The following is a 12638-nucleotide window of genomic DNA, read 5'->3' on the forward strand; positions in this document are numbered from 1 at the left end:
TCAAGCATCCTCCTGAGCTCCCCCTGGGAAAGAGCCTGTGTCAGGCTGCATGGCAGGTTGTGGCAGTTTGCTCTGCAGTCTGAGCAATGTCCCCACATTTGTTTCTTTTCTGACCAAACTGGGATTTATAGCCACCCCTAAAAAACTACTCCCTGCAGCAGTGGGATAAAGGAGCCTTGAACGTATTTCACCCCACTTATCTCTGCTGGCCACTTTCTATCTGTAAGCAGCTTAACAAATTCATTTTCCAAAAGGAATCCAGCACATTTATCAGGATAACAAAGCCATGAATTTCTCCAGGGATTTTAGATGCTGGCTTATCAGCCCCAGGACTGAGACCATTTCCAGTAATCACACAGATTGCTTCCAGCCTTGTTTTGTTTGGAGCAAAAGCCAGGTGGTATTTTCTTCCCTCTGAAGAAGCATTGCTCGCCCCTTCTGACTAAGCCTTCATTTAAGCAGCAGTTCCCTTTGCGACTCTTCCTCAAAAGGAAGAGGAAGGAGTCAGAGTGACTCAAATTTAGGAAAGGGCGACGCACGCTCACCCCCATGCTGCCAGCTGAAAGTCACCAGCAGCCAGAGGATGCTGTGGGGAGAGCAGGGTTCACCTCCCTGGTGGCAGAGCAGGATGGGCACCCACGAAAACCTCACATGTGCCCAGCTCCCGCCTTTCCCACCATGGCTATAACCCCGTGTTTGGGCTGGCAGGAAGCCCCCAGCAGACACAGTCCCAGTGAACAGGGCCACTGCATTCACCTGACTTTGCCCACGAGCTGTTACCACTCCTGCTTGATGGCTGTATGGTCTGGACCAAGCTTTGCTCTCCAGGGTGACCCCATGCTGGGAGGTGGCAGTGCTGCATGGTCTCTGGCACGGGGCTGTCCACTGTTGGGAAGCTGTGCCTTAATCTCTGACTCAAAGAAAGCCCAACTTTGAAAATACATCCCTGAGATATGAGGGTCTGTTCCTGCTAATTCTGCGGTGTACAAGGCAGAAATCCTCTGAAGCCAGGGGGATTTTGCTGGCATGCAGGGGCATGGCCAGGAGGAGACTTGGTGACACCAGGGCTCAGCACTGGGTCCCAGCTGGTATGGTAGAGCCTGACGGCCTTTGCAGGGAATGAGGAGGCAGAGTTCAGTGCAGGGACATCTGATCCAAGTGCTTCTGGCCAGTCCTCTGCACTTGGGGTCCCCATGAACTTCCAACCCCAAGGGCGGCTGAAGCCAAGGTAGGGAGATAAGTTCCTGGCGCCTTCAATCAGCATTGTTAGCCGCACTATCTGTTCATCTCTCGGAGCTGAGAGCCTGCCAAGATAAACACCCTGCACTGCTGAAGCACTCAAACATGGGCTGCTGCTATGTGGCTGCCAGCTCCAATCCCTGGGGCCATCACAGGACGTGCTGGTCCTGACTCTGACTCTGCTGGTAGGATTGTGTTTGGGAGGAAGAGAAACTGAAATCATGGGGAAGGCATAAGCAGCTATGGCCTGGTATGCCATAGCCCATTCATTTGTCAGAGCCTTCCACAAACGTGCCAGAGAAATCACTGGATACATTCAGGGGTTTTGGATGTCCTGCCTGGAGGTGCACCCTTGGGGGTTGCCATGAGATACTGGTACCATGAGGGAGAACAGGTGGAGCAGAAGACACCCTATGCACAGCTTGGAGGCATCCTAGCTCCAGTAGCAGCTCTGCTCCTGCCACGCTCTCCTGGCTTGCTCCTGCATGCCCCTTCTCCCCAGCCTGGCTGTTTACCTGTGCCCTCCCAGAGCAGGGGGAACTGGGCTGAGGCTGCAGGACCAGGGAAAAACCACCATCATCTAGCTGGGAACAGCTATGTCAAGCAAGCCCTGATTCCTGCCATGGCTCTGCCAGAAGCCACGCTGCCGGGGCACACGCTGCCTCTCCAGGGTGGAGCACACCACCAAGTCCCTCTGAGAAAGCCAGAGTTATCTTTCTCCATTTTAGAGAAGGACAAGTGATCTCAGACTGCCTGCTGATGCCCCGCTCATCCCCAGGGCAGGGCCAGGTCCCTGAGTCACTCCTGGGTCAGAAACGGTGTGCAAGCATGTCATTAAAGCCAGTGCCAAAATGGAAAGCCGCAGGGTTGAATTAACAGCACGAGTGACCTCACCTCCACTGAAGCCTAATGGATCTGAGTGCAATGTTAGTAAAAGCAGGGCAGGGGGGGCATTAGTAAAACAGGGGGGTTGCTGGATGCAATTTTCCTACTGAAGTAACCAAAGGGGGGAAAAACAATGTAACTCTGATACAGTGATTATGGCAGCTAGTCAGGTTGACTGGGATCATCACTGGAGCCTAATCACAGCTCCTCGCTGCTCAAGCCAGTGTGGGTCTGAGATGGGGCCATGGGCTCACATCACCCCAGCACAGAGCCTGGGGAAAAGGGTGTGGCAGCAGGGCGGAGTGAAGGGGTACAGCTTGATCCACAGGGGATGTAGCCACCCAGCTCTGCTCCTCATGCTGAGCTCAGAGCAGCCCGTTCACAGCCATGAGTGTCCAAGCCAGCTGCGTCTCCAGATAACACCATCCTGATGCCTGAGCAATGCAACTGCCACGTTTCCTTCCTACTCGAAAGTATTTGGGAAAACCCACTATGCCTTCCTCCCTCTTGTGACTGTGTACAAACACCATTCTTTGACCAAACACTAAAAATTATTTTCATTCCCTAAAGGAAAAATTTCAGCCCCAGCAATGTAATGTACACAAAGGTATAAATAACTAAAGCTGCGTTTTACCAGGGGCAGACACAGTGGAGAGCCTTGTGTTGCTCTGAGTTATGTCACGGGGCCACAGCCAACCTCCCTCTACAGCCCCTAGGCAGGGAGGCACAGGACCCCATCTCCCCTCACATCTCCCCAAACCTCCCAGGATACAGAGCAAAAGAGAAAGCACAGCTGGAGAACCAGCTCTTGGCTCTGGGCCATACTTTAAAGGGTCACAGGCAAACAGCATTAAGGTAAAGCAGTGCAGTAGTGCAGAGCAGGTCTGCATTTCTCTCTGCAGATTTAGTCCACCTGTGCATTATCAGGGGTTGCATTTAGTGACTCCTCATTGCACTGAAATACCCATTCCTAGCTGTACCAGCAGCTCAGTGTACTCACTGTGGCAGGTTGCCCCCATGCACCTGCCTGCCTGGACCCAAGCTCACAGTGCTGTGCATGCCAGTGTAGCAGAACACCCATAGCAGGCTGCTGGAATTGCAATAGAAAGAGTTTTACCCTGCAGGCGCTTGCAGCACGGAGAGCAGGTCGCTGTGCGTGTAGTCCCAGGCAGTTTCCACTGCACCAATGTAGTATCTTCTGACTTTGCTGATGCCCTCCTCAACCAGGCAGAGGAGCAGGAGATTGTGCAGGGCTCCCACTAGCATCATGCCTGCTGGCTGGGAACCACTCTGGCTTCAGAAGGAAAAGTGAAAAGGAAGGAATGAAAACAGAAAGAGGAGAGAAAAGCCTTTATCTTCTCATCCAGCTGTTGTAATCCACAGGAGACAATGACTTAAAGCCAGCACCCAGAGGCTCAGTCAGAGCTCTGGAGAGTTTCCCAAAGACATCAGGAGAGGAATCACTTGAGTGAGTTAATGCAAAGAGGAGTGTGTGAGCGACTGACTCTCCCTCTCTTCCTCTGGGGTGGCAATGACAGGAGGAGAGGAAAAAACAAAAGGAAAAGGGAGGGCAAGGGCAGCGGTAAACTCTGCTGAAGGACCCAGCTGGCTTGGTGTCCTGGCCCATGTCCAGGAGTGAGGTGAGGAAAAGGGAGGGTTGCAGAGGAAGGGGAATTTAGGTGCGGCCTCTGCCTGGTCCCACCTTCCCTCTCACCGCAGAGGGGAAGGAGGAGAGCGGGTAGCAGGCCAGCGCCCCGCTGCTGCTTCTGGCACAGGAGCCTTTATTTCCCCCACAGGTCAGTCTGGGCTTGTGTCTAGGGCTGGCCCAGGGAGCTGGCAGCTGCCTTCTGTACCTGGTAGCCCACATAGTTGAGGAAATGGCAATTTATGGGAAAATTTGCCTTCAGGATGCAGATGGCTTATTGCTATGAAGCAGGAGAGGCTGCCCTGTGCCCCTCAGTGCTTGGAGCCCGCAGGGCACTTTGTATCTGCAGGGACAGGGCTGGAGGTGAGGAAATAGCCAGGGATGCACATATGCATGTACATATGTGTAGTGTATCCCTGTCCCCTGGGTGCCTGCACCCCAAGCAGTGATGATTTAGCCACACAATCTCGCTTCCAGCCACATGGGAGGAAGAGTGTCGGGGTGATCCCTGGGAGTCCCCCTCCTGCCAGCTGCTCCTCACGCTTCTTCTCTTGTCTCAGGGTCCTGCAGAACAGCTCAGAGAAGATGCACTGAAATGTTTTTGCAAACTTCTTCCATTATAAACTCACAAATTTTCAATGTTTCTTTTTAAAAGCCCAGGAAATCCCCCACCACCACCCCCAAATGCACACACACGTGCTCAGGCGCACACGCTGGCACGTGGTTCTCCCTTGGCTCACAAAGGCAGGAAGGTGAGGACGAACACCCTGCATGGTTCCAGTGTCCACTAGGCAAGTGAGGTGGGGAAATGTCCCATAAATGATGCTGTAGGGCAGCAGGAGTGCAACGGGGGCAGTGACCCGTTTGGTCATAGTCCCAGTGTGTGCAGAAGCATCCATGTGACAGGTCTTGGTGCCTGGCCAACAGAGGGAGGCGGTGGGGATGGTAGAGGGATGGGTGTTTTGGGGTCCCAGATGTGAATCCTTAGTGCGGGGCGGATGGGATGGGGGATAGGAGCTGAGCCCCCCAGGTAGGGGTAATCCCAGCGGATGCAGGAACACATTCCCCGATGTCCCACTGCCCCATGTAGCCCAGCATAGCCTGGGAATGACCTTGAGGATCCCAGCCGCATGGGCTCACCGTGCAGGAGCACCCTATGTCCATGGGGTCAGTGACAGCTCTCTGTCCCCCTCCCCCAGAGAGGGGCCAGTTCTTGCCACCTTGCTGGGGACACCCCCTCTCTTCCCACCCCTCTTCTTACAGCAGCCCTGGGCCTGAGGGGGAAAACCATCCCAGGCAGCTGTGTCTGGCCAGGGCTCCCACGGCAGCAGCAAGGAGCGCCTGGAGGAACTCCCCCTCGGCTGGTGTAAAACCCCAACCTGCCAAGGGGCTCCCCGCTCCTTCCTGGGCTCGCCTAGAGGCTGGCTGACACAGCAGTAGCTGGGACAGAAAGCACTCCCCACTGCACCACCCAGCCTGCTCCAGGAGAAGCAAAAAGCCAGTGAGAAACACATTTCCTCCAGCTCATGCGCTGGCAGCTGGCTCCGTGCCCAGCCTGGTGCGCCTTTTCTTTGCGAGGAAGATGAGCAACAACCTGCCCCATGTTTTCCAGCAAGTATTTTGAGGCAAAACAAGCCATGTGTGACGTTCGGGGATGCCCTGGGTGCTTTGCACCACCTGCCCTGGCGTGGTGAATCAGAAGGGTATTGTACAGTGCTGGAGGGGACGGGGTTGTCTGGAGCTCTGGGAGAGACATGGGAGATCCAAGCTGTGCTTCTGGCACTGGTGTCCCCTGCAGTACGGATGTGACTTTATCCCAGTCATCCTGTCTGGGAATCTCTTGGTGCTGTGAGACTGTGCTCACCCAGAAAGACTGGAAAAGGTGTTTCTTCCAGAAACAAGCAGATAGGGAAAATGTCACCAAGCAGACAACATGACTGTGAAGAGGGCAGTCGGGGGGTGGCAGCATGGTATAGGCATGTGGGAGGATTGGGGTTGCCTGTCAGGAGTGGTGCTCCAGTTCTGGGTACTGGAGATCTGCATGGAGTGGCATGGGGGCTTCTTGCCTCTAACCCTGGCAGGGATGCTCCAGGCACTGTGGGATGACAACATCCAGGGATCACAGAGGGGAGTCAGGCAAAGGTTCCTTTAGGGGCTGCAGTGGCAGGAGCCTGGACACAGTCACAAATTAATGGTTGTGACACTAGCAGGTGCTGAATTGCTGAGTTTAAACATTTTCAGCTACTGGAAGGCAGCTCCAGGTTCTTGACCCAGAGACATAAGACTAAACTGGAGAGATGGGGTCTAACCCGAGGGAGCAGAAAGAAAATTATATTATCAAGGTACTCAAGGCTGTGGGAAGAGGAATCCAGGTCTGAAACTGGAGAATACTTGGAAGTAACTTGGGGAGGGGGCCCAGATCCTGGCACTTGCTGCACGCAGTGGGTAGCTTTGTGCAAGTACATAACAGCCAGTGCAGAGTGAAGCATGCCAAGGACAGCTGGGCATCTGCAGGGACCCTGACTCCTCCCCCGGCACAGCCTGCTAAGCTGGAGCCCACATGCCCCAGCAAAAGCATGCATGGTCCCAGCAAGTGGGGTGGCATTAGCAGCCCTGGCTCTTCCGAGGGCTCTGCTAGCCCATATGGGTGCCACTGCAAAGCATCAGCATTGCCCATGCACGGATGGGCCAGACAGTAGCAGACAGCTGCACTTTTGAGAGAGCTGCAGAGAGGCATTGGCATTCTGGGCCTGCCTGGAGCGAGGCACAGTGTAAGCACACTTGCCCATCCCCAAACCTCCCCATGAGACAGCGCCAGGGCACTGTCCTCCCATGCAAATGTGATGGGGAAGCCAGGACAGGCTCCTGCCACTGAAAGTCCCAGAGAAACCTGCTTGGCCAGAGCCAAGGATCCACATGCATGAAGAAAGTGCTGGTTGTTTCCCCAAACTGTGCAGTTCTCAGCTCAATACAGGGCTGGGGCAGATAAAAATGACTCAGAACAAAAAGTGAGCCATGTCTAATCTCTCCTGGGACTTTTTTGTGTGTACGTGTGTGTATGTGAGAGAGCGAGTGACTCATGGCAGCTTCTCAGGAATGCAGAGTATGTCAGAAGCAGCAGCCACCCACAGGCACTCGCCCTTCCCAGCACTCACATGGGCAGAGGGCACCAAGACACTGGCTGTGCTGCATGGCACCAGCAATCCAGCGGAAGGACAAGGCATGACCCCTTGTACCAAGCGCTTCCAAGCTGGAGCATTTCCTGCTGCTGCCCGCATCCCACCTGGACCCTGCCTGCCCTGGGGAGGGCTTAATTTTGGTATGCAGCTGCTCCAGAAAGAGGAACAGCAGCCCGAGGTTCGGCGGGACACATCCCTGCTCTTCCACAGATCTGCCCTGGGCAAGTCCCTGCCACATGGGCTTGCCATGCTTCTTCCCCATGCCGCCGGGTGCATGCTGCTGGCTGGCTCCTGCCCAGCCTACCGCCCATACCCACCTGGATGTGTGCCACGCTGACTCATTTCACCAAATGCTGCAGGAAATCCCTGTCACCTTTCCAGTGCCTCCCTGCACAGTCGGAGTGAAGGGTGCTGCAGAAGCCTCCTCTCCGGAGCCAGCACTGGGGTTTAGTCACAGGGGATGTGTTTATCCCATGTAACCAGCCCCACTGTGCTCTGCAAGGGCAGAGGTGCTTTAGGGGAGCTGCTTTTTTCAGAACCCACTGTCTCAGTTAGAAGGAAAAAATATGAAAACAAACCACCAACCAAAAGAGTCACCTCCTGGTGCTTTGTCTTCATCCAGGCTGCTGCAAAACCAGGCCAGATGGAGAGACAAACCTTGGGCTTAGTGCAGATAAATCACAGCAGGAACAAAGCCCACACTTGTCCTTGGGGGAAAAAACCTCCCTTCTTTGGAACCAAAGCTCTGGGCTGGAGGAGAAAGGCCTGGCAGACCTTGCTTGGCTGCTGCACCCCAGCAATGATGGAGAAAGAAGAGGCTGCAGCCCCGTGTAGTTCACAGATCAGCCGACCTGCAGACAGCAGGACCCCAAAAGAGCAGGACTACAGTGGGACCGATGGCACCAACACCCCTGAATATCTGGCAAATCCAGCCCTGAGGTTCCCTAGCCCCAGAGCACAAATGCTGATGTGGAGGAGGTCCCCAAAACAAGCCATCTCTCCTCCCCTGGCCTTCCCTACAGTAAGTGGGTCAGCGGAGCATTTCTCCTTTTTCTCTCTCGTTTCTCACATCGGAGGCATCTCTGAATGATTCAGGCAGCAGGAGCACAACAGCCATGCTCCTGACACAGGGTGCTCAGGGGTCTGTGCCTGCAGGAGCTAGGGAGGACAAGCATTCAGGGATCTCACTGGCCAGAGGATGCTCCCTGCAGCTGCTGGCTTTGCACGGCTATTGCTAAATGGTCTTTGCTCCTCAAGTGTCAGAGCAGCCTGGGGAAAACAAGAGCAGCCTCCAGGCACACATGTCCTTCATAAGTCACCTAATTACCCTGGGCTGATTAAATGAAGCTCACAGCAATTGCTCTCTCCTGGGCTTGCTTTGAGGGTTGCTGCTGCTGAGTCAGCCTGGAGATGGGGTTATGTTCCCACGAGGTGTCTGGTTTTTTTGTGTCTGTTGCGTGCTGTGCTTAGCTCATCTCTTGAGACACCCTGGCTGCTGCAAAAACTCCTGGAATAAGCCCCCAGGGCTGCTCATATTCAGCAAAGCTTCCCTCAACTGTGCAAGAAGTGGCTCTCCTCCACAGATGCTGTGCTTGGGGCCACGGGGAAGGGACATGGTCATGTTCTGCCTTACCCCTCTTCCCTGGTGCTCAGTGCTGCTCAACCCTGGCAATCTCGCACTGACAGAGCTCCTGGTCAGCCAGAAAAGGGTCTAAATCTAACAACAGGAATTTAACGGCGCTCCACAGGAATGGCTGTTCAAGAGAAGCACTGTCTTGGAAAACTCTCGTCATCATTGCCAAGAATAAAGGAGAGCTGGATGCAGGGAGCTGTAGCAAGCTCCTGGGCAGCCTGAAGACGTCGACCCAGCTGCCCCCCAGCCCTGAGCTGTGCCTGTCGCTGGGGCAGACCCCTGAGCCTGGGGATGCCACTGCCGCTAGCGTCCATGAGTGTCCATGCACTGCGCTCACATTGTCCCCACATGCCCAGCCCAGGCCTTGGGGCTGGCAGGGGTGACTCTGGCCAGGTAGCAACAGGAGAGGCTGCAGACTCATGAGATGGAGGGATTGTCAGGGAAGATCAACCAGGATCCTGGCCAAAGGGGCAGAAAACAGGCAAGAGTTGAATAAGGAGATTATGGCACATCCAGGAATTGTTATTCACCTTGTACAGCTGGGGAAACTGCTGCAGGGAGCAGCAGGACTTGCCCACAGTCACCTGCAAGGCAGCAGCAAGTCAGAAAGAGAGCGCCTGTATCACCTGAGCAGCTGCTCAGTATCATTTGCTGTGCTCCAGGCTGGCTGCATCCATTCACTGTCCAAAATCAGTGCTTCTCGGCAGGAGGGACGGCTCGAGGGGTGGTTGGGAGCTCACTGCCGCTCTCAGCACAGCGCTGTGCCTGGTGCCAGGCTGCTCAGGCTGCCCTCCTGTTCCCTAAATCTGGCTGGCAGAAATCCCAGCTGCTGGCAGGAGAGAGCAGAAAGCCCCTTCCTTTGTGGCATGGAAGTGGGGGAGGCTGGGGGAGAGCTGGCCTATGCTAAAAAGTCCCCATGGCAGCTGGGAGGGGAGTGAAGAAGAAAGGCTGTTGCTCCCATCCATAGACACTGAGTGGCATGACAGGCTGGAGCCTCAGTTTGTTTCATTTCCAGAAAATGAGAAAAGGGAGAGAGAGAGCAGCAGTGAGAGAAACCCCACTGAAAATCCCTGTGCTCTTACTTTGACAGGGCTGAGCTGCAAATTTCCTTTCTGCAAGCTGCAGCGTGCCCCCAGCCAGCCGCCAAGCTGGGGCTGTCCCGATGCAGCTGCGTGACGCCAGCACGGATGTCCCAGCTGGGGGAAGGGGAATTCAGACATTGCTTCTCACCATACTAAAAGCAGCGACACGGTGGCCTCCTCGGCAAAGCGCCATGCAGCCGGGGCCACAAGGCCAGCAGCATTGGGGCCACATCATGCAGAGCCACTGGAGTAGCAGCTTGAGAGCCCCAGGACACTGCAGCCCTCCAGGTCCCTGCACACCAGGGACATGTTTCCTATCGACGGGGGACCCTGGCATCTGGCGGAGATGGCCAGGTATGGTGCCTCGCTGAGGTGCCTGGGGGGGCACCATGGGTCCATTTACAGAGCATTTTGGGGGGCTCTGCAAGTGGGGGACATGGTTTTGCTGACCATGTTATTGCCTGGTACTGCTTGCCCTGACTGTGCACAGCCACTGGAAGCCTGCATGGGCTGGTGAGCTGTGGGTTAGCCCAGCCACACAGGCTGGGAGGTGGTGGTAGTGCCAGGAGGGAGGGAAAGCCCTGGAGACAGGGAACAGCTTTTCGTGCCTGTGTCTTCTGAGCTGACCAGGGCTGCTCACCAGGAAGGGTGCCTTGCAGGGAGCTCCAATAGCTGTGGAGTACTGAGGTGCTAGTGCTGGACTCTGCTGCTGCACCCACTGGCCCCTGTGCCACCCTCTGTACCAAGCTGGGCCTGAGCCCGCTACACAGAAGCCCCCAACCCTGCAGCCTCTCCAGCCTCCCTGTCAGCCCAGCTCCTTCCCCACCGTGGGAGGAAGCCAAGCGCCTGCCCTGGGCGATGGTGCAGGTGAGCTGGGAAAGATAGGTCCACGCTGCAGATGCTCAGGCTAGTGGGTGCCCTTGGGACCAAGTGTGTGTAGGATCCCCCAGGTGGCACCGGGGAGGAGGCACAAGAGGAACCGAGGCTGGTCCCAGGGCATGGGGGCAGCTGTTTGCCTGCAGGGAGACAAAACCAGGGACTTGCTGCACGGGGATGGGAGCCCACCACCTACTGGTCATGCAGGAGACACAAGTGCCACCTGACACCGGTGTTCAGATGGGATTTCCAAGATGAAACACTGCTGCCAGGCGTCCACTTGGCCCCAGCAATCCCTCCACATAGGCCATGCCCTCCCTGGTCACATCTTCTCCCAGGGGAAGCTGCTCTGCTTGCTGCCAGCCCTGCCTAGAGCCAAACAGAGACCCAGCAAAGAAATGGTGCTCTTGGCTGCTCAGTAGTCAGTGTAGGATCTGTCTGACAGTCTCGCTAACAGCTACATCTGATTACTGGGTCACCAAAGGGTGACCACGCTGCACCTGCAGGAGCTGCCCTCTGATCTGCTGGGGACAGGACGACTGGGGCTGCCTGGGAGCATGGTGGGGGCAGAGGGGAGCCCTGATCCTGAGTAGTGCCATGAGGCTTTGGCTGCCCAGGAGAGCAAATGCAGGAGCTTTCCAGTTGCCAGAAAGTAAATAAACCCTTGTGGAGTGCAGTCTCGTTATGAGGGCAAAAGCCCTTTGGACCATCCTATCTACAGGTTCCCTGGAGCTCAAGGGCTGGGCACTGGGCTGGACACCTGGATTCTCTCCTCCTGCACCCCCACAGCGCCCATCAGTCCAGCTGTGGCTTGCCTGGCCCTTGGCACCTCAGATGGCTGAGTCCCAAGGCCCAAACCTGCTGTGGGTAGCAGCCACCAGCCCCCACAGGACGACTGTGTGCAAGACATCACGTCTCGGTCCCCATGGAAGTGTCCTGCCACTTTGGTTTGGGTGTGGATACAGTGCTCCAGCCGGTTCCTCCTAATCAGGGCAGTGCAGGAAACACTTGTGGTGCTGCTGTGGCTCCTGACATGTCCCCGCCTGCTTGCGAGGGGGAAGGAGGTGCTCTGCTATTTGCTGTGGGGTGTCCCGGCCACCATGGCAGACTGCTGCTCTTGGTTCCCAGAATGTTGTCTGTTCTCCCACCCAGTCTGCACCACCTGTGCTCCTGCTCCCACTCAAGCACTGGTTTCCGTTAACCCCACAGGAGGGTCAAATCCGCTCCTCCTTCACTTACAATCTCTCCAGGAGGATCTCTTTTTTTTGCCTGTTGTGTCTCAGGTTTTCCAGCTTTGCTACTTCCTGGGCAGCCGCATCCCCAGGTGGGAAGTAGGTGGCTTTTGTTCTGCAGGAGTACAAGTGAATAATGGCTCAGAAATTGGAGGGATCATTGTTTCAGGGGAGACAGTAAAATGTGTTCCTGCCAGGCAGCATGCCTGGGCTGCCCAAATGGGCTCGGGGTCAGGCAGGGGCACATCAGGGCAGAGCTGGGTATGCATGCTGCACACAGTGCAAGCAGACCCTCCATACCACTTCCAACACGCCTGAGACCCCGGCTCCACCACACACCTGCACCGCTCCTCTGTGTGACCCAACATGAGAAAAGAAGTCCTGGCCCACGTGCCAGGGTGCTGAGCTGCCCACGAAGGCTGTATTTGTTTTAAGCAAATGGCAAAAGGTGCTGCTTCTGTGGAGTGACAGCTCGCAGCTGAGCAAGAGCCTCCCATGTCAGAGGCAGCAAATTGCCATGGGCTTTAGGAAGCTTTTAAGATACCCTTGGAGCCCGCTTTGTCCTGCCCCTGGATGCCGCAGGCCCCCTCGTGCTGCACTGTACTCTGTACCTGAGCCAGTCCTCCTGGAAGACCCCACAGCAGAGCCACCCACGGCACCAGGGACACAGGGCCTGACCAGATGATGCTATTGCAGTAGCAGAGGGCACAATCTTTTAAAGGGGCACACTGATGGACACCAGTGGGCGCACAGTCGAGGCCAACGCGTGCCCACATGCATGGCCGCAGCCGCTCTACACCCACACGCGTGCCCGAGCTCACCCCACGCGCGGCGCCGCTACGTGCTCACCGCCCTGCCAGCGCGTTC

General features: G+C 56.0%; 1 protein-coding gene across 5 annotated transcripts in view; it reads right to left on the reverse strand.

Moving 5' to 3' along the window:
• Positions 1 to 12623, reverse strand: part of F8 (coagulation factor VIII) — a 37276-nt gene extending 24653 nt beyond the window's left edge. For 3 of the 5 annotated variants that reach the window (XM_075053738.1, XM_075053739.1, XM_075053740.1), the window contains exon 1: positions 3242 to 3517. In XM_075053738.1, the coding sequence (XP_074909839.1) occupies positions 3242 to 3393 (152 nt within the window). In that variant the 5' untranslated portion in view covers positions 3394 to 3517. Of the gene's footprint in view, positions 1 to 3241; positions 3518 to 11778; positions 11887 to 12592 lie in introns of those variants that run through there. The other 2 variants (XM_075053736.1, XM_075053737.1) reach the window with 2 other exon arrangements.
• Positions 12624 to 12638: the final 15 nt, after the last annotated feature.

The sequence above is a fragment of the Buteo buteo genome, chromosome 22 (genome assembly GCF_964188355.1).
Source record: "Buteo buteo chromosome 22, bButBut1.hap1.1, whole genome shotgun sequence".
Taxonomy (NCBI): Eukaryota; Metazoa; Chordata; class Aves; order Accipitriformes; family Accipitridae; genus Buteo; species Buteo buteo.